This window comes from Mustelus asterias, chromosome 13 (assembly GCF_964213995.1).
Source record: "Mustelus asterias chromosome 13, sMusAst1.hap1.1, whole genome shotgun sequence".
NCBI lineage: Eukaryota > Metazoa > Chordata > Chondrichthyes > Carcharhiniformes > Triakidae > Mustelus > Mustelus asterias.
The window spans coordinates 96948780-96971550 of NC_135813.1; the positions used below are offsets into that span (position 1 = coordinate 96948780).

The following is a 22771-nucleotide window of genomic DNA, read 5'->3' on the forward strand; positions in this document are numbered from 1 at the left end:
TGAGATGTTTGGTACTAACAGTAACTCGTCCAGTTCTCATTTGAATACTTTTGGAAATTTTTTACACTCACTGTACATGCTGGGTTTTTTTCAGAGTAAGTTCTTGTCTGCCTTGTGAGTTGCAGTTGAGGCTTTCTGAATGGTTATTAGTCCAGTGCAGTTGATAGAGTCTTACAGCATACAAACAAGGACAGCAACATGTGAAACTGGGCAGAGTGCAGGTGCTTTGCGTCCACGAGTGGGTAAACTTTGCAAATAAGAAGCCTTCTATTGATCAGTAATCCATTGCCACTGGCAGAGTGATTGAACATATAAATAACAACAGCTAATCAATTAAAGTATGATTTAACTTGCGCACACCTTAACTTGTATCCCTTTTCTTTCCCAATGCCTTGTTTGAAATTGTATCCTATCTTTAGTTCAGGTGTGTGTTTTTGTCCCCCATGTCATGCATTACAACATCATCAATAATTATGGTTTTCTCAAATTATATAATAGTATATACGTTGTATTTGTTCAAGTTTCTCAAAGCTACTGCTACAAACTTTATGCTGTTATTCAAGGTATTTTATACAATCATTTCCATGACTGGTGCTGATCAAACAAGCCTCAGAATTCAACCTAATTTCCCATCCCCTGTTAGTTTCTCTTTGGAGGTTACTATGTACTATGCCTTGTGGATCCAGAACTGGCTTGCCTGCAGAAGGCAGAGAGTGGCTGTGGAGGGGTCTTTCTCTGCATGGAGGTCAGTGACCAGTGGAGTGCCCCAGGGATCTGTTCTGGGACCCTTGCTGTTTGTCATTTTCATAAATGACCTGGATGAGGAAGTGGAGGGATGGGTTGGTAAGTTTGCTGACGACACCAAGGTAGGTGGTGTTGTGGATAGTTTGGAGGGATGTCAGAAGTTGCAGCGAGACATAGATAGAATGCAAGACTGGGCGGAGAAGTGGCAGATGGACTTCAACCCGGATAAGTGTGTAGTGATCCATTTTGGCAGATCCAATGGGATGAAGCAGCAGTATAATATGAAGGGTACCATTCTTAGCAGTGTAGAGGATCAGAAGGACCTTGGGGTCCGGGTCCATAGGACTCTTAAATCGGCCTCGCAGGTGGAGGATGCGGTCAAGAAGGCGTACGGCGTACTAGCCTTCATTAATCGAGGGATTGAGTTTAGGAGTCGGGAGATAATGCTGCAGCTTTATAGGACCCTGGTTAGACCCCACTTGGAGTACTGCGCGCAGTTCTGGTCACCTCATTACAGGAAAGATGTTGAAGCCATTGAAAGGGTGCAGAGGAGATTTACAAGGATGTTGCCTGGATTGGGGGGCATGCCTTATGAGGATAGGTTGAGGGAGCTTGGTCTCTTCTCTCTGAAGAGACAAAGGATGAGAGGTGACCTGATAGAGGTTTACAAGATGTTGAGAGGTCTGGATAGGGTAGACTCTCAGAGGCTATTTCCAAGGGCTGAAATGGTTGCTACGAGAGGACACAGGTTTAAGGTGCTGGGGGGTAGGTACAGAGGAGATGTCAGGGGTAAGTTTTTCACTCAGAGGGTGGTGGGTGAGTGGAATCGGCTGACGTCGGTGGTGGTGGAGGCAAACTCGTTGGGGCCTTTTAAGAGACTTCTGGATGAGTACATGGGATTTAATGGGATTGAGGGCTATAGATAGGCCTAGAGGTAGGGATATGATCAGCGCAACTTGTGGGCCGAAGGGCCTGTTTGTGCTGTGGCGTTCTATGTTCTATGTACTGTTCATTGGCATGACCTGATTTGCAAACTGTGGCTAATGCTTATAGACTGCATTCTTCTGTGCAGTACAAGTTTATTTGGATAATTTTATTAAAGATACCCTTGTTTGGTTAACAAAACCAAAGCTTATTCATATTTTCCTTCTTACTGTGAAGTCCTGTCTCCTGCTTGATGCTGAGGTCAGGGTAAAGATATGATGTTTAGAACAGTCTGTGTAAGGTCACCATTACTTGACACAAGAAGTGAGTAAATTTCTCGTAGCTCATTACATGTAATCCTGTAAGGACGCCAACACTAAATCTTAAAAATATTATTTTTCTATATTGATTATCAGTCTGATTGTTTTGATTTATGGTGGCTGATTAATACAAATTTCAAGTTCATTGCTTGAATTCTTGGAGCTTTGGTAAAGAATTTTTACTCCTGAATCAGTGTAGCTATTCAATGTTTCTCAACTTCAGAGTTGCTTCCAGTCACATACCTGCTGTGAGGTTTGTTTGGCATTGCAGCACCTTAAAATAAAACACCTAAAGTTCCTAATTACAAGGAACAAGGAATTTTTGTTTTTTTAAAAAGAACATTATCAACTAAACAGCACAAGGAGCAGAGTAACTGATTAGCATACTATTTTCAAACTGCTCCTTGTTGCTGTTTCACTTATTGAATTTGTTTTGGCTTTGTAATGCCATTAAAGTACTGCAATGATTATTGTCACAAAGAACAGTTCACAGAATCTTATTTCATGCAAAGAGACCATTCTGTCCATCATATCCCATATCGCAGCCTTTTCCTCCAAAAACCAGGAAATTAGCCCTCCAGTTTAATAAGAACAACAACATTTTAACATTTTAATGTAATAAAACATCCTTAGTTGCATTATTAAACAAAATGTGACACAGATGGGGAGATATTAGGTCAGATGACCAAAAGACCAAAGAAGTAGGTTTTAGGGAGTGTCTTAAAAGAGGAAAGCGAGGTTGAGATGGAGAGAATTGTGGGAAGGGATTTCCAAGATTTACTGCCAAGGCAGCAGAAGGCACAGCCACCCAATAGCTAAGCAATTAAAATCGGGGATGATCAAAAGCTGTGCAATATTATGGAGATAGGAAACATGTGACTTTGCTGATGGTATGAATATGTGGTTAGTAGCTCATCCCTGAGTCAAATAAAATGCCAAGATTGTTAACCTAGACTGGTTTAGTCTCAGACTGTTGCCAGCGAGAGAGTTGGAGTTGGTACCTAGGGAATGGAGTTTGGAGTGTGAATAGCGGCTTCAATCGTCCCAATATTTAATTTGGAGGAAATTTCTGCTTCCACAATACTGGCTGTCAGATAAATTATCGGATAATTTAACAATAGTGGAGAAGTCAAAATGGTGAAAACTAACACCTGTGCCATTGGATAATATTGGCAAGAGGCAACAAGAGTCCAATTGTCCTTAAAGTTGCTGTAGAGTCCACCACCCTTTTAGCTAGTGCATCCTCGAACTTAACAATGCTCTGGCATGAAGACATTTCTCTATTCGTCACCTAAATTTTTGGCAGTTATTTTAAATCTATGATCTCTGGTTATCAACCCATTTGCTAGAACCATAGAATTCCTATAGTGCAGAAAGAAGCCATCTGGCCTATTGAATCTGCACCGATTCTCTGAAAGAGCATCCCACCTGGGCCCTCTTCTCTGCCCTATCCCCATAATCCCATGCATTTAATATGGCTAATCCACCCATACATATGCTTTGGACACACTTAAGGGACAACTTAGCATGGCTAATCCACTTAAACTGCACATCTTTGGACTGTGGGAGGAAACCGGAGCACTGGCGGAAACCCATGCAGACACGGGGAGAACGTGCAGACTCTACACAGTCACCCAAGGTTGGAATCAAACCGGGATCACTGGTGCTGTGAGACAACAGTGCTAACCATGATGGAAATGTTTTATATTCAGGAAAGAATGAATCTAAAGCCAGACTTCACCTTAAGACAGGTTAATGTCCAAGACAACAGAGTAAGAACACAGATTCTTCTAGTTCCTCCCAGCAGCCAGTGTGAACCGTTTTTTATACTCTTGCAATGAGTTCCTAATCCTTCCCAATTGGGGACAGCTGCTCTTAATAATCAACTTAAAACATATACTCTGTGGCAGCACAATTTCAACATTAACATTGAGGTCCCTCTGTTCTCGCATCCAACTCAAAATTTAGATTATATTGCTGCTGCATGTTATTTCTTCCAAAGCACATCACTTCACATTTATTGCATTCAATTGTATCTGCCATATGAGTTCCCATTTTCCCAGCCTGGTCTCCGAACATATACTACCATCAATGTGGGGCGGCACAGTGGTTAGCATTTCTTTCTCACAGCTCCAGGGAACAGGTTCGATTCCCAGTTTGGGTCACTGTCTGTGTGGAGTCTGCATGTTCTCCCCATGTCTGTGTGAGTTTGCTGCAGGTGCTCCGGTTTCCTCCCACAGTCCAAAAGATGTGCTGGTTGGGTGCATTACCATGTTAAATTTTCCCTCAGTGTACCCGAACAGGCACCGGTGTATGGCGACTCGGGGATTCTCACAGTAACTTCATTGCAATGTTAATGTAAGCCTACTTGTGACTAATAAACTTTTACTTTATTTACAATGTTTCTAAGTTTTGTATTGTCTGCAAACTTCAAAATTGTAATCCTGATAGCCAAGTTCAAATTATTAATATATAACAAGTAAAGTAATGGTCCTAATTCTGGAGGCACTCCATTGCACACTTCTATCAGAAAAGCACCTGTTCACCACCACTTCCGCTTCCATCCCTTAGCCAATTTCAGACCCTATTTATGGTCATCCCTTTTACTATCATGTGTAACTACTTTCTGAATAAATTTGTTAGGTTAGTTGCACATGATTTTCCTTTTAACTAATCAGTGTTTGATGTAACCCATGCTTCTCCAAGTGAAAATTAACACTTTCAATTTTAAAAAGTATATTTTATTTTTCTGAAGGCCAAACTCTTGTGAATGTTCATTGTAAAAACATTAATTCATTTGCTTCTTTGCATGATTTGTCCTTCCCCACGCATGCTGATTTTTATCCTTCGGACAAACATTCTCTGACTCTATCCTGGCTATGGCACTTTTTTATTTAACTGGTTCTTAAAGTGACAGATTAGCATAGTGTTGTGTGACATGACCATTGTGGTAAATGAGATGGATTTCAAACAGATTTAGCAATGAAGAAACTGGGTATCGTGAGGCACTGTGGATCATCAGTAGCAGCAGAATTGTATTCAACCCCAACCTGTAACTTCATGGCCCGGCATATCCCTGCTCTACCATTACTTTCAAGCTGGGATCAACCTTGCTTCAATGAAGAGTGCAGGAAGGCATGCCATGAACAACACAAGGCACACCTAAAAATGAGTTCACCTCCCCTTGTGTATCTCTGCGCACACACATCTGTGCACACACACACACCACTGCACCTGCACACATGTACCTCTGCACCTGCACACATATACACACCTTGGTTTTGCCAGAAATTCAACTCACTGTTAGGAGTTCTTCAGTTAACAAGAGTTTTATTTTCTTTTAGCCAACACACATTTCAATTGAACTTTGAGATAGCTATTTTTTCTTCTGCAACCAGCTTGCTCCAAAACTTATAACCCCTCTAATTAATTTGTGTTGGTTTTTTTTGTATTATTTGTTTCCTAGGCAACCTTGTTGCATGATCATTTATTGGGAGCCAGCTGCTTTGTCATAACCCCCTTTCAGAAAAACCTAGTTCTTAAAAGGACCATTACCCCACATAAAATAGAGGTCCCCCCACCCCCCAAGTACATAAATCATCACACAAGGAAAAGATTACAAGTGTCCACTTGAGCATAACTTCAATGTTGATGACGATGAAAAATTGAACAGATCATATGAGCTGATGGGCTTTAAAACACGATTGTGTCAGGCAATTCGAGCACCTCTGACAGAGAAACTTGAATGGCAGTGACTTATCATAGAACCATAGAAAATTACAGCTCAGAAACAGGCCTTTTGGCCCTTCTTGTCTGTGCCGAACCATTTTTTGCCTAGTCCCACTGACCTGCACTTGGACTATATCCCTCCACACCCCTCTCAACCATGAACCCGTCCAAGTTTTTCTTAAATGTTAAAAGTATTAAAAATGTTAAAAGCATTTACCACTTTATCCGGCAGCTCATTCCACACTCCCACTACTCTCTGCGTGAAGAAGCCCCCCCTAATATTCCCTTTAAACTTTTCTCCTTTCACCCTTAACCCATGCCCTCTGGTTTTTTTCTCCCCTCGCCTCAGTGGAAAAAGCCTGCTTGCATTCACTCCATCTATACCCATCAAAATCTTATACACCTCTATCAAATCTCCCCTCAATCTCTACGCTCCAGGGAATAAAGTCCCAACCTATTCAATCTCTCTCTGTAACTCAGCTTCTCAAGTCCCGGCAACATCCTTGTGAACCTTCTCTGCACTCTTTCAACCTTATTTACATCCATCCTGTAACTAGGTAACCAAAACTGTACACAATACTCCAAATTCGGCCTTATATAACCTTACCATAATACTCCAACTTTTATACTCGATACTCCGATTTATAAAGGCCAGTGTACCAAAGGCACTCTTTACGACCCTATCCACCTGTGACGTCACTTTTAGGGAATTCTGTACCTGTATTCCCAGATCCCTCTGTTCAACTGCACTCTTCAGAGTCCTACCATTTACCCTGTACGTTCTACTTTGGTTATCAAAACTATTAGTTTTTTGGTTTGGTTTGGTTATCAAAACTGTTAGGTTTTTTTTCTCATGAACAAATTCAGGATTTTTGTCATATTTTACTGCAAAGGACTCCAAAAAAAGATCAGCTATACTATATAGGTTCTTTAGATAAATAAATAGTAAAAAGAAATCCACCTTAACATAAAAGGTGGGAACACGCTCTTAAGTTGTAGAGCTTTCATCTGAAATTGTGCTGTGCTATGAGAAATTATACCTAAAAATTGTTAGAAAAAAAAATAATGGCCACAGAAATAAAATCCTGCAGTGGCCAAGCTGCCTATATGTTCCCACAGTAAGCTCTGGATTCATTTTGAGTTTGAAAACTGTTGATTTTATTAGTAATTAACAGCAATCATTCCTTTATTTTTTTCTCCCACTGGGGCTATATCTGTGCAAATGAAGATTGGAATTGTTGTTGGAAGCCAGTCATTACAGTTCCAGGACATGACTGCAAAAATTGTTCTGAGGTATCCTTGGCCCATTCAGCTCCAGCTGCTTCATCAAAGACTTTACATCCATCATATGTCTATCATATCGTCAGGAATAATCTGCTTGTTGACAATTTCAGACAATTATTATGATAAAACAACCAACTGACAGGATATAGATAAATATCCAGATTTGGACAGCTGATATTAGTGCTGCATAAGTGCCAGCTTTTGACCATTTGAAATGAGTAAAAGCCCCATCATTGTGCCTTGACCTTCAAGGCACCACCATTGCTGAGTCAACAATGACCAGAAGCATATCGACCAGGCATATCAACATTATGGCATCAAGGCTGGACAGGGTCTGTACTTGTGTTGCACAGGATACGCTGCAGCAACTCACCACGTTTCTTGTATATTATCTTCCTTCTTCCTTCCTTGTGACCTCTATCGTCGAGAAGTACAAGTGCAGTAGGTCATGGGAACACCATTCACAGAATCACAAAGTCTCACAGCGCAGAAGAGACCCTTCGGCCTATTGATTCTGCAGCGACACGGGAGAAACACCTTACTTACCTACCTAATCCCATTTACTAGCGCTTGGCCCACAGCCTTGAATGTTACGATCTGGCAAGTGCTCATCCAGGCATTTTTTAAAGGATGTCAGGCAAACCGCCTCTACCACCCTCCTAGGTAGTGCATTCCAGACCATCACCACCCTCTGGATATAAAAGGTTTTCCTCACATCCCCTATAATCTCCAGCCCCTCATCTTGAAATTGTGTCCCCTTGTGATTGACCCTTCAACTAAGTGGAACAGCTGCTCCCTATCCATCATGTCCATGCCCCTCATAATCTTGTACACCACGATCAGGTTGTCCCTCAGTCTTCTTTGCTTCAACAAAAGCAACCAAGTCTATCCAATCTCTCTTCATAACTTAAATGTTCCATCCAAGGCAACATCTTGGTGAATCTCCTCTGCACCCCCTCTAGTGCAATCACATTCTTCCTATAATGTGGTGACCAGAACTGCACACAGTATTCCAGCTGTGGCTTGACCAAAGTTCTATCTAACTCCAACTTGACCTCTGCTTTTGTAATCCATGTCTCAATTGATAAAGACAAGTGTCCCAAATGCCTTTTTCGCCACCCTACTAACATACCCTTCTGCCGTCAGAGATCTTGGACAAACATATCAAGGTTCTTTTGTTCCAGAACTTCCTAGTGTCATGCCATTCATTGAATATTTCCTTGTCAAATTTTTTTTTTTTTTGTACTTTTCCAATTCAATCAAATCAAATCCAATTCAGAGTCTCAACAAGTTGAGACATTTCAGATCCAGGCTGACAAGACAGGACGGGAGACCAAAACCACCCTGTCCTGGGCCTGATCTACATGAGTCAAGCTGATTGGAGAAGGGGGAGGATCCTCCTCCAAGACTTGAGCTCATTTGCATCTTAGCCAAAAGGCCGAGATGCCGCTTTTAAAAATTGCTTCATATGAAACCTCAGTGTAACCTAATGACCTCAACCAAGTGCAGGCGATCCATACTACACTTGATCTTAGCCAAAAGGCCGAGAAGCGATTCCTTGTCAAATTACTCCTTTCGAAAGTGTATCACCTCTCACTTTTCAGGGTTAAATTCCATCTGTCACTTATCTTCCCATTTGACCATCCCGTTTATATCCTCCTGGAGCCCGAGACACTGACTCTCACTGTTAACCGTTCGGCCAATCTTTATGTAATCTGCAAATTTACTAATCCTATCCCCCCCATAATCATCTATGTCGTTTATATAATTGATGAATAACAGGGGACCTAGCACAGATCCCTGTGGTATGCTAGTGGACTCTGGCTTTCAGTCACTAAAGCAGCCTTTCCCTCCAGGTAATATGCTATCTTGCGACGGATACAATCCTGGATTTCCATATATAACACCATTGTTGGGCACGGTCACCACAAGGACAGCAACAATTTAATGAATAGGTCTGTTGTGACCTTGACAGTGTCACCCAATCCCATGAGTTTTCTTCAAAAAAGGAGTTCTATGATGTGGAATAAAATTGCTATGTTAGTGTTCTTGGTGTGTATTGCAATTCATTTTGAGTTGTGGAAAGATGACAGCATTTACTACATTCTACATGAACTAATACTTTTGTGTTTTCAAGGGGACAATATGTTTGCTTTTTATTTGAAAACTAATTATATTTAATCAATGAGCTGTTGAAGTTGCTTGCTTTCAATGGGAGTCTATCGAATAGAAATAAGATTTTAATTGAGAGACAACAGATCTGAAGATTGACATTGTAGATTCCATTATAATAGAAAGAAAAAACAAAATTGTTCTGAACAAGTTTCAAGAAGGCAATGACTAAAACAAATTATAAGTTGGGTTTTCTTCACTGAGTTCTTGATCTCACTTTTGTGGCTGTGGTGAGGTGTGATTTGGAGTACAAACATCTTCTCATGGGAGAGGAATGAAAACTCTTGGTTGCAAGCCAAAGGGGACATTGTGGTGGCATGCTCACCTGAAACCATTACAGGAGGTGTATGATTCTAGGGGTGCCAGGAATTAGGTCAAACTGGGGAGAAGATTAATATCCTAACGTTATGTAAGTGCTGAAGAACAGTTGCAAAAATTCAGTTCAGTTTTATTATTGCTAAATCAAGCATTGGAAGTTCCTCTGATACTTTAATGGATTATACAGTGAGTAGCTGAATTATTATTATAATAGAGAATCCAAGGTTTGATTCATAGTTGGTGCTTAGTTAACTAAAATCAACTTGTGATGGGAAGGGCATTGCAATTCAAGGACACCATCAACAATTTCTTCCATTCCTGATCTGGTGAATATTGCTGCAAGTGTACATGTGTGGACATTGGATGGGAACAGAGTTAGGTTTGGGTATTATGCCTCTCAGTTGAATTGCTTGCATTGTCAAGGGTTATGTGAATAATAACCACTTTGTCAAAGTAACAGGCAATTGAATGGAGTTTCTGGAACCACATGAAAGCTATTATCTACAGCAGAAGATGGGAGAAAATTGGAGTGGGGAGGAAGGAACTAAACAGGTCCTGATGCTCGGTTTCTGTTTTAGCATTGTGGCATTGATGTTTCTGTCAGCCACACAATTAGAACTGCTGGATGTTCATCTCCAGAGATTGAGGGAGAAGAGGAACTTGAGGGTGAAGCATTTTCTTACCTGAGATCAACTAATTCAGTACAAACTAGAGAGTGAACCTTGGATGTTCCTCGACTGTGGGGTTGATTTGCAAACTCAAGGCAAGAGTCAACAAGTAGAGATTTTGGTGCATTGCACATTTTCTTCAAGGTCGCCAATAATTCTTGGCTACAATTCAATTTTCCATACACAATTCATCAAAAAAGATTTATGACGTTAATTCTCAAATGACATTGCTCAGTTCATACAAACCAAGATCATGACGCGTGTTTTAATTTTTTAATGACATTGACAGAATACTTGTCAAGTAACAGTTGATAAATTGTGGACATTATTAAACACAATTTTATTCAGACCCATTTTTTGCTTCCAAAAGACAAAGTTTTGTTAATTAATATTAGTCCGGTAACATTTGTTTCCATTTAGTTGTCAAAAAAGTACTTGGAGAAAGATTTTGGGGGGTGGGGGAAGCTAAATACGTTGGTGAAGCTAAATACGTTGGTGAAGCTGGCTTCAGAGCGCTCAGGTGCCATTGTGCAGGGCACCCCAAATCGGGGGGGACACACCCCCCATCCTCCCCGGCCATGGGCATTGGCCCTCCCCCCGCATCATCAACAGCATTGTCATACCCTCCCCCCACCAACATGACTCGCTGGCATCAGGACCCTCCCGATGTGTCCCCTGACGTCCCACCCCCCTCGCCATGACTCCCTCTGCGACCCGCCCCTGCACAACCTGTCCTTGCATAGCCCTCCACTTGCATGAACACCATTGTTCCAGAGGAGCAGCTAGAGAGGTGATTCAAGTGAGGAAAGCTAGTAGGAAAGAGGGATTTATAACTTACTTTTTTTTTCTTTTTTCGGAGTTTTTGTAAGGCAGCCGGAAGTCTAAAACCGGAAGTAGGCCCCAGTGAGACCTGGGAAATTGTTTTTTCTGGCGTCAGCCAGTAGCGCGCGGAAGGTTTATAAAAAAAGCAGGCCGCTCTATCCAGCGGGCAGCGTTGTGAGCGGGCGGAGAGTGAGAGGGAGCAGAGTGGGACGGCTTTGGCTCAAACAGGTTTCTGCGTGAACAGGCAGAGGCAAGGGTAGGTTCCAGTAAGTTGTTTTTGTTTCTTCAGAGTAGAAAGAATGCCAGGCAGGATGTTGGAATGCTTCTCTTGCAGGATGTGGGAAGTCCGGAGGTCTCCCTGACAATGACACCTGCAGGAGGTGCATCCAGCTGCAGCTCCTAACAAACCGCGTTAGGGAACTGGAGCAGGAGCTGGATGACCTCCGAATCATTCGGGAGAATGAGGAGTTTATAGATGGTAGCTTCAGGGAGGCAGTTACGCCAAAGGCACAGAGCACAGGTAATTGGGTTACCGTCAAGTGAGGGGAAAGGGCAGGCAGAACAGGGTTTCCCTGTGGCCATTCCCTTCCACAACAGGTATACCGATTTGGATACTGTTGTGGGGGATGCTTTACCTGATACAAGCTGCGGCAACCGGATCTCTGGCACTGAGTCTGGTTCTGCAGCGCAGAAGGGAGGGTGGAAGAAGAGGCGAGCGGTAGTGATAGGGGACTCGATAGTCAGAGGTACAGACAGGAGGTTCTGTGGTCGTGACAGAGACTCCCGGATGGTTTGTTGCCTCCCAGGTGCCAGCATCAGGGATGTCTCTGATCGCGTGCACAGCATTCTGAAGTGGGAGGGTGATCAGCCAGATGTCATGGTACATATTGGTACCAATGGCGTAGGAAGGAAGAGTAAGGAGGTCCTGAAGAGTGAGTATAGAGAGCTTGGTAGGAAGTTAAAAAGCAGGACCCCGAGGGTAGTAATCTCAGGATTGCTACCTGTGCCACGTGCCAGTGAGGGTAAGAGTAGGATGCTCGAGTGGATGAACACGTGGCTGAGGGACTGGTGTAGGGGGCAGGGTTTCAGATTTCTAAATCATTGGGACCTCTTCTGGGGCAGGTGGGACCTGTACAAGAGAGACGGGTTACACCTGAACTACAAGGGGACCAATATACTTGCAGGAAGGTTTGCTAGTGTTATTGGGGAGGGTTTAAACTAGATTTGCAGGGGGATGGGAACCAGAGTGCCAGAGCAGATAGTGGAGTGGGGGTGAAAATAAATGATAATCGTTCATGCAAATTCACAAATAGAAGTGCTGTGTGTGATGGTAATAATCTTCTGAGGTGTGTCTATTTCAATGCCAGGAGTATTGTGGGGAAGGCAGATGAACTGAGGGCGTGGATTGACGCATGGAATTATGACATTATAGCCATTAGTGAAACTTGGCTAAGGAGAGGCAGGACTGGCAGCTCAATGTTCCAGGGTTCCGATGTTTCAGACGTGATGGAGGCAGAGGGATGAAGGGTGGGGGGGTGGCATTGCTAGTCAGGGAAAATGTTACAGCAGTGCTCAGGCAGGACAGATTAGAGGGCTTGTCTACCGAGGCCACATGGGTGGAGCTGAGAAACAGGAAAGGTATGACCACATTAATGGGGTTGTATTATAGACCACCCAATAGTCAGCGAGAATTGGAGGAGCAAATCTGCAGAGAGATAGCAGACAACTGCAGGAAACATGAAGTTGTGATAGTAGGGGATTTTAATTTTCCACATATAGATTGGGACTCCCATACTGTTAAAGGTCTAGACGGGTTAGAGTTTGTAAAATGTGTTCAGGAAAATTTTTTAAATCAATATATAGAGGTACCAACTAGAGAGGATGCAATATTAGATCTCCCATTAGGAAACGAGTTAGGACAAGTGACGGAAGTGTGTGGAGGGGAACACTTTGGTTCCAGTGATCATAACGCCATTAGTTTCAACTTGACCATGGATAAAGATAGAGCTGGTCCTCGGGTTGAGGTTCTAAACTGGAAAAAGGCCAAATTTGAAGAAATGAGAAAGGATCTAAAAACCGTGGAATGGGACAGGCTGTTCTCTGGCAAGGATGTGAATGGTAAGTGGTTTCTCAAAGGAGAAATTTTGAGAGTGCAGAGTTTGTATGTTCCTGTCAGGATTAAAGGCAAAGTGAATAAGAATACGGAACCTTGGTTCTCGAGGGATATTGGAACTCTGATAAAGAAGAAGAGAGAGATGTATGACATGTACAGGCAACAGGGAGCAAATAAGATGCTTGAGGAGTATAAAAAGTGCAAGAAACTACTTAAGAAAGAAATCAGGAGGGCTAAAAGAAGACATGAGGTTGCTTTGGCAGACAAGTTGAAGGATAATCCTACGAGCTTCTACAGGTATATTAAGAGCAAAAGGATGGTAAGGACTAAAATTGGTCCTCTTGAAGATCAGAGTGGTCGGCTATGTATGGAACCCAAAGAAATGGGGGAGATATTAAATGGGTTTTTTGCATCCGTATTTACTAAGGAAACTGGTATGGAGTCGATGGAAATAAGGCAAACAAGTAGGGAGGTCATGGAACCTATACAGATTAAAGGGGAGGAGGTGCTTGCTGTCTTGAGGCAAATCAGAGTAGATAAATCCCTAGGACCGGACAGGGTATTCCCTCGGACCTTGAAAGAGACTAGTGTTGAAATTGCAGGGGCCCTGGCAGATATACTTACGGTATCCACAGATGAGCTGCCGGATGATTGGAGGATAGCTCATGTTGTTCCGTTGTTTAAAAAAGGCTCAAAAAGTAATGCGGGAAATTATAGGCCGGTAGGTTTGACGTCAGTAGTAGGTAAATTATTGGAAGGAGTACTAAGAGATAGGATAGAACATAGAACATAGAACAGTACAGCACAGAACAGGCCCTTCGGCCCACGATGTTGTGCCGAGCTTTATCTGAAACCAAGATCAAGCTATCCCACTCCCTATCATCCTGGTGTGCTCCATGTGCCTATCCAATAACCGCTTAAATGTTCCTAAAGTGTCTGACTCCACTATCACTGCAGGCAGTCCATTCCACACCCCAACCACTCTCTGCGTAAAGAACCTACCTCTGATATCCTTCCTGTATCTCCCACCACGAACCCTATAGTTATGCCCCCTTGTAATAGCTCCATCCACCCGAGGAAATAGTCTTTGAACGTTCACTCTATCTATCCCCTTCATCATTTTATACACCTCTATTAAGTCTCCCCTCAGCCTCCTCCGCTCCAGAGAGAACAGCCCAAGCTCCCGCAACCCTTCCTCATAAGACCTACCCTCCAAACCAAGCAGCATCCTGGTAAATCTCCTCTGCACTCTTTCCAGCGCTTCCACATCCTTCCTATAGTGAGGTGACCAGAACTGCACACAATACTCCAAATGTGGTCTCACCAAGGTCCTGTACAGTTGCAGCATAACCCCACGGCTCTTAAACTCCAACCCCCTGTTAATAAAAGCTAACACACTATAGGCCTTCTTCACAGCTCTATCCATTGAGTGGCAACCTTTAGAGATCTGTGGATATGGACCCCAAGATCTCTCTGTTCCTCCACAGTCTTCAGAACCCTACCTTTGACCCTGTAATCCACATTTAAATTAGTCCTACCAAAATGAATCACCTCACATTTATCAGGGTTAAACTCCATTTGCCATTTTTCAGCCCAGCTTTGCATCCTATCTATGCCTCTTTGCAGCCTACAACAGCCCTCCACCTCATCCACTACTCCACCAATCTTGGTGTCATCAGCAAATTTACTGATCCACCCTTCAGCCCCCTCCTCTAAGTCGTTAATAAAAATCACAAATAGCAGAGGACCAAGCACTGATCCCTGTGGCACTCCACTAGCAACCTGCCTCCAGTCCGAAAATTTTCCATCGACCACCACCCTCTGTCTTCGATCAGACAGCCAGTTACCTATCCAATCAGCCAACTTTCCCTCTATCCCACACCTCCTTACTTTCATCATAAGCTGACCATGGGGGACCTTACCAAACGTCTTACTAAAATCCATGTATATGACATCAACTGCCCTACCTTCATCAACACACTTAGTTACCTCCTCAAAAAATTCAATCAAATTTGTGAGGCAAGACTTGCCCTTCACAAATCCGTGCTGACTATCCCGGATTAATCCGCATCTTTCTAAATGGTCGTAAATCCCATCCCTAAGGACCTTTCCCATTAATTTACCAACCACCGAAGTAAGACTAACCGGTCTGTAATTACCAGGGTCATTTCTATTCCCTTTCTTAAACAGAGGAACAACATTCGCCAATCTCCAGTCCTCTGGCACCATCCCCGTGGACAGCGAGGACCCAAAGATCAAAGCCAAAGGCTCTGCAATCTCATCCCTTGCCTCCCAAAGAATCCTAGGATATATTTCATCAGGCCCAGGGGACTTATCGACCTTCAGGATATACAAATATTTGGATAGACAGGGACTTATTAGGGAGAGCCAACATGGCTTTGTGCATGGTAGGTAAGTTTAACCAATCTATTAGAGTATTTCGAGGAGGTTACCAGGAAAGTGGATGAAGGGAAGGCAGTGGATGTTGTCTATATGGACTTCAGTCAGGCCTTTGACAAGGTCCCGCATGGGAGGTTAGTCAGGAACGTTCAGTCGCTAGGTATACATGGAGAGGGAGTAAATTGGATTAGACATTGGCTCAATGGAGAGTGGTAGTGGAGGATTGCTTCCCTGAGTGGAGGCCTGTGACTAGTGGTGTGCCACAGGGATCGGTGTTGGGTCCATTGTTGTTTGTCATCTATATCAATAATCTGGATGATAATGTGGTAAATTGGATCAGCAAATTTGCTGATGATACAAAGATTGGAGGTGTAGTGGACAGTGAGGAAGGTTTTCAAAGCTTGCAGAGGGATTTGGACCAGCTAGAAAAATGTGCTGAAAAATGGCAGATGGAGTTTAATGCAGACAAGTGTGAGGTATTGCACTTTGGAAAGACAAACCAAAGTAGAACATACGAGGTAAATGGTAGGACACTGAAGAGTGCAGTAGAACAAAGAGATCTGGGAATACAGATACATGATTCCCTAAAAGTGGCATCACAGGTAGATAAGGTCGTAAAGAGTGCTTTTGGTACATTGGCCTTTATAAATCAAAGTATTGAGTATAGGAGTTGGAATGTTATGATGAGGTTGTATAAGACATTGGTGAGGCCGAATTTAGAGTATTGTGTGCAGTTTTGGTCACCTAATTACAGGAAGGATATTAATAAGGTTTAAAGAGTGCAGAGAAGGTTTACAAGGATGTTGCCGGGACTTGAGAAACTGAGTTACAGACAAAGGTCGAATAGGTTAGGACTTTATTCCCTGGAGCGCAGAAGAATGAGGGGAGATTTGATAGAGGTGTATAAAATTATGATGGGTATAGATAGAGTAAATGCAAGCAGGCTTTTTCCGCTGAGGCTAGGGGAGAATAAAACCAGAGGGCATGGGTTAAGGTTGAAAGGAGAAAAGTTTAAAGGGAATATTAGGGGGGGCTTCTTCACGCAGAGAGTGGTGGAAGTGTGGAATGAGCTGCCAGATAAAGTGGTGAATGCGGGCTCACTTTTAACATTTAAGGAAAACTTGGACAGGTACATGGATGAGAGGGGTGTGGAGGGATATGGTCCAAGTGCAGGTCAGTGGGACTAGGCAGAAAAATGGTTCGGCACAGCCAAGAAGGGCCAAAAGGCCTGTTTCTGTGCTGTAATGTTCTATGGTTCTAACACCCCCTTGCAGAGCTCCCACTTTGCACGACCTCCCCCTTTGCACGAGATACCCCCTTGCATAGGCTGCCTCCCGTGCATAAGCCCCCCATCATTGTGCATAGCTGCACCCTGACTCAGCCCTCACCCCACTGAGGCCCCACCCCTTGGCACGCTGATCGACTGGCCCGGCGAGCTGGTAGGATCGCACTCTTAAATTTTTAATATGTTTGTGATGTTTTCCCCACTTCTCGTGACTTGCTTTCTGTTTTGTTTAAACCACTTGTGTATGAAGGTCTACCTTGCATGCCTCCAGACTTGCTTGACATTAGTTAGTTAACCGCCCCAACCCATCTTGTGTGTAGCAGAGATTGATGCAGGGTTACAGTTCCTCATTCAACTGTTTATTCTTGAAATGCAATCCAACATGATTATTTCGGCTATTAACAATGTGTGCATTACTACTTAGCCCTTGCCTGTCTTTATGTCCACATACATGCAAATAAATGCATAAAGTTTCTGGCAGTAGTTGCTGGATTGTGATTAGGAGTGCATAACAGAGAGGTTAATTTTATCATTTTTACCATTATGTTAACGAACCTGAGTTCTTCCTGTTCTGTATGAGGCTCTAATAAAGTGCTTTTTATAATGAGTCATGAGGAGGAGGAGAATGAGTTGGAAGAGAAATGGGGGTGGGAGGAATCTACCAGCCATAAGCCAACGTTTAATAGATTTCATCTTTTTAGTTATAAAGTGATTTTGAGGGAGGAGCTTCAATTGATTAATTGTAGATCCAAAATATTATGTGAAAATATAATTGGAATCTTACCAATTGTTAGTTGTGGAAAATAATAGTGGAAATTAGACATTTCAGTAAATAGGGAAATTAGATGACCAATTTGGCTGTTTATGACTCTTTAATACTTGGCAAGAGCATAAAGGGGTTTGCGAGAAGGTTGTCTGCCTCTTCATTTTGTTGATGAATGGAGTGTGGTGTTCAGAAGAAATAAATTAAATGTTTTTTATTTCAGTGCCAAAGTGTAAAAAGGGTGACAATATTGTTTGATATCTTGTTTAATAAAATGTCCCTCAACTAGCGTCTTTGAAACAGAGGGGGTGATTTCCTAGCCTTGCTGCACCTGGCGCACATCAGGTCTATTCTGGAAAATTGTGTGGAAGCCTCTGGGTGGTCGGGGACATGGCTGGCAATGCCCATCTGGTAGTGCCCACCTGGCATTTTGGCAATGCCCACCTGTGTACCAAGGCAGTGCCAAGGGGGTGGAGCCTGAGCAGGTGCTATGACAGAGAATATGCAGGGAGGATCATGCAGGGGTGGAGCATGAAGAGGGGCCATATCAGGGTTCATGAAAGGGGCGTGTCAGGTAGCAGGAAGGGGGGGCATGTCGGGGGGGGCTCATTTGGAGGGCCCCAATGGCCCGATGCCGACAATCCATGTTGGGGAGCAGGTAGGGAAGCACGCTGCTGGTGATGGTGGTGGGGGGATGGGGGATGGTTTCTCCCAGTGCAACGAGAGATTTTAAGTTTCTTTGAGATCCCCTCTCATGCTTCTAAACTCAAATGAATACGATCCTAACTGACTTAGTCTCTCTTCATATGACAAACCCGCCATCCCAGGAATCAGCCTGGTAAACTTTTGCTGGACTCCCTCTATAGCAAGGACATCCTTCCTCAGATAAGGACACCAAAATTGCACACAATACTCCAGGTGTGACCTCCGCAACGCTCTATACAATTGCAGTAAAACATCTCTGTTCCTATACTCAAATCCTCTCGCTATGAAGGCCACCATACGATTAGCCTTCTTTGCCTGCTGACCTGCACACTTACTTTCAGCAACTAATGCACGAGGATACCAAAGTCTCGCTGAGTATCCACCTCTCTCAATTTACACTGTCTTCCTATAATCTATCTTTCTATTATTGTTAAGTGGATAACGTCACATTTGTCCACATTATACTGTACCTGTCATGCATATGCCCACTCAGTCTGTCCAAATCATGCAGTAGCATCTCTGCATCCTCCTCACAGTTTGCCCTCTCACCCAACTTTGTATATTCTGTAGATCTGGAGATAATATATTTAGTTCCCTCTTCCAAATTATGAATATATAATGTGAACAGTTGGGGAACAGCACAGATCCCTGTGGTACCCCACTAGTCACTGTCATAGTCAGAAAAGGACCATTTATGCCAACCCTTTGCTTCCTATCTGCTAACCAGCTTTCTATCCATCTCAAGACATTACTTGCAATCCCATGTGCTTTTACTTTATGTAGTAGTCTGCTATGTGAGACTTTGTCGAAAGCCTTCTGAAAGTCTAAATAAACCACATCCACAGGACTGGTAATATCAGGGGAAGTGAAAAACCGGGTGTGATCCTGGTTTTTCGCCTGCTGCCCGATCTTACCATCCCACCTCGCTGAAAGTCGGGTGGGATGAGGTCATAAATCATGGTTATTTATGGGACATTACTATGCCCATTTCCTTCCATTAAAACAGTGACTATGCATTGCAGCTATTCATAGGTTATAAAATGTTTTGGGATATCGTGAGGTCATGAAAGATACTAGATGGATGAAATTCATTCTTTCCTTTTTCTTGCCCTTATCAAAAGTTTGTAAAATATAAATGGGACATTATAAAAGATAAAAAGTTATTTTTTCTATTTCCATGTCATATGATGTGGAAGCAACAATCAATTCATTTTAGTTTTTAACTACTTTTCATCAGCCATAAAGAAGATTTCGGAACTTGAGGCATGATTTTCCTCATTTCTGATGAAAGGCTTGAAACATTAAGGGGGCGAGCTTTCCAAAAAATTTCTAAGTGTTGAACGAGCTTGAAAACAGGAGAGAATCGCATTTTTGGGTGAGCTCCCAGACGCAATTGTATGGCACCTAGAAAAAAGAGAGTCCAGGTGTGACTCTTGTCAGCAGGAGGAGGGGTGGAGCCTATTCACACCAGGAAGCCAGCTGCTAAGCTCTAGGGACATGCATACATGGAATGAGCTGCCAGAGTGGTTGAGGCAGGTTCAAAAGCAACTTTTAAAAAGCATTTGGATAAGTACATAGATGGGAAAAGATGGAAAGGATTCAAGGGATATGGGCCAAATGCGGGCAATTGGGACTAGCTGGGAGGGCACCATGGTCGGCATGGACTGGTTGGGCCGATGGGACCTGTTTTTCTGCTGTATTGCTCTGTGACTCTACGACTATATGACGCCATTCCGCAGGTGCCCTGATCTCCCACATTGTGTACAGTGTGTATGCAGTGCACTGGGAGATCTGTCACTCCCCCACCCTGGACATCACCCCAGCTGATTCCACCCCTCCTGCTTTGGCCCCTTTGCTGTCCTGGCTGGTTCCCCCACCCCCCCCGCTGCCTTGGCACTGCCTGGAGCCTGATGGGCAGTGTCAGGGTGCCCAGTGGGCACTGCCAGGGTGCCAGGCTGGCATTTCCCGGCCCTGCCCCCAACCACTAGGGAGGCTGCAAAGGCCTCCGGTCCCACCAGTGAGGCGAGCTGGTAAGATTGCCCCCTCAGCATTTCCACAAATATTGCCTAACTTCTTGGTTATGTCCAGCTAGGGTGGTGTGGTGGCACAGTGATTAGCACTGCTGCCTCACAGTGCCAGGGACCCCCGGGTTCGATTCCCGGCCTGGGTCACTGTCTGTTTAGAGTCTGCACGTTCTCCTTGTGTCTGCGTGGGTTTTCTCCGGGTTCTCCAGTTTCCTTCCACAGTCCGAAAGATGTGCTGTTTAGGTGCAGTGGCATGCTAAATTCTCCCTTGGTGTACCCGAACAGGCGCTGGAGTGTGGTGACTAGGGGATTTTCACAGTAACTTCATTGCAATGTTAACGTAAGTCTAGTTGTGACAATAATGAATAATAATAAAGCTATTTTTTATTTAAGATTTTCAACATCTGCAGAATTTTGCTTTTGCATTACATTCTCTGTCTGGTTTAGAATTGCTTACAATTTAGAACCACTCCATCTGACGAAGGAGCATTGCTCCGAAAGCTTATGGTATTTGCTACCAAATAAACCTGTTGGACTTTAACCTGGTGTTGTGAAACTTCTTACTGGTTTAGAATTGGCATACAATAATTTTATTTGAATCTAACTTAATTTTTTCCTTTTTTTCCCCCCTGAAACAGCTTGAGGTGACTGATGACCTAGATGAACGCAGACTTATTCGTTCCACTATATGTGAACTGAGGAGGAAAGAGCTAAAAGGAATGGAGGAAGCGCTATCTTCCAAACGCTTTCGTTCTGAAAGAACAAATGAACGCCTTGAAAACAAAGAGAACCGTCTACGGTAAGGCTATGTGCAGTATGTGAGTTTAAATAATCTTAAGTGAAAACTGGTGCATGTCTTGAATGTAAACTTCCCACCTGGTCTCTCTGGTACAAAAAAAATGTACATCTCATCAATAGATAGCTCAGCAGGGAAATGTACTGCTGATGTCGACCTGGGCCACGCAGGTAAGCAATTCCAAAGGATTAAATAATGATCTGTGCCTTGTGCTTGATATCTCAGCTGAGGCATTATTGGAAGCACCACTTCATATCTGTGTGCCTCCAGGTTAGGGTGAGAGAAAGGCAGTTTGTGATCATTGCTGAAAAGTGCACTGTGTGGTTGTTGTGTGAGGACAAAATTGGACTCTATATTATAGTTTGTCTAGTCAAGCTACTTACCCACATGGCTTTTGCATAAAAGAATGGCCACTCAAATTAGAGCTGAAAATAGTTGATGTTGTTCATAACACCTTGGATGGTGGGGGTGGGAATGTGGAGTGTTTTCCACTGAGGTGGAAAAACACACCAAATTTTCTGGCTCCAATCTCATTAATTGTGCACCCATCGGTTTTATGTTGTATTCAGTGGTGGGACAGGCCTGGATAGCATGTAGACTGCTGTCATGTCCAGGTGCCATATTGAAAAGGTGCCCATCAACACTGACCCATTATTAAAGAAAGAAGGTGGACCACCTGAGAACGAAGTAGATCTCTAGGAACATTGAGGCTGGAAAATGCACCCCCTCCAGAACACTGAATCTGGAAGGTCCACCTGCAGATGCATCCCTGGCTGCTGTCATGTTCCAGGGTCCAAGGTTGCCTTCAATCTCCATCCAGAACTCCAGAGGCAGCCTCAGGCATTGTTCAGGTGAGTCTTGATATCTGCACGCCACATTGTTTAAAATGTGTTTCATGCCAGCATGGTTTCCTGCTGGCATTGCAGAGAATCTGACATGGGGGAAGGGAGTTAAGGCCTTCATCTGCAAGCCATTAACAGGTTCATGTTGATCTCTGGTGGTTTTTATGACTTGCCATGGTGGGCTCCAGTGGAAGATCCCGCCGTAAAGTCACACTGGAGTGAAACTGATCTTGGGCTTCTCGTCCGCTCCATGCCTGCCATTGAACTCGCCGGCACGGAGTTGGGAGAATTCCGCCTCTTGTTGAAGGTTATGAACAATTATGATGCATAGACTTCAAACACAAAATGACTGGAGCAAAGAAAAGCAGAGGTACCAATTGATCCTTGATTCAAACGTCAGATCTCATTTGTTACAAAAAAATTAAATCTGTGTTTGGGACACAATGAGAAGTCCATGAATCTTGGCTAACACAGAACCACACACTCTCTGATAACACACTTTTCAACACGCTAAAAATAAGTTAGTGAAGAATAAAAGCAGTGCCAATGTTTAAAGAGTGACCAGCTGTAACGAGCTGAGATCAAGTTGTTTCCTTATTAATTCCAGAGAAATATTGCTGCAGTGTGAATTAGTACAAAGATTCATGAGAGCGTACAAAACAGTTGTAATTTTGAAAACATATATCATCTTTCTACTTCCTGATACCTTAAATGTATGTCCTATATGAATAAACTCAGAGGGGTGGAGTAAAGCTCCCCTACAGGTGGATTTGAACATGGTGGGGTGTGGGGGGCGGGCTTTTAAATCCAGCAGGTGGCCTGTCCACCGCCTTCCGTGTCATTGTAGTTTCTGTGCCCGGGG

At 43.4% G+C, this 22771-nt stretch overlaps 1 protein-coding gene and 1 pseudogene across 2 annotated transcripts in view; one reads left to right on the forward strand and one right to left on the reverse strand.

Moving 5' to 3' along the window:
- smtnb (smoothelin b) overlaps positions 1-22771 on the forward strand; it is a 347775-nt gene that overhangs the window by 54061 nt on the left and 270943 nt on the right. For both annotated transcript variants that reach the window (XM_078227351.1, XM_078227352.1), the window contains exon 2: positions 20910-21070. In XM_078227351.1, the coding sequence (XP_078083477.1) occupies positions 20910-21070 (161 nt within the window). The remainder of the gene's footprint in view (positions 1-20909; positions 21071-22771) is intronic.
- On the reverse strand, positions 8386-8556 carry LOC144503179 (U2 spliceosomal RNA; annotated as a pseudogene).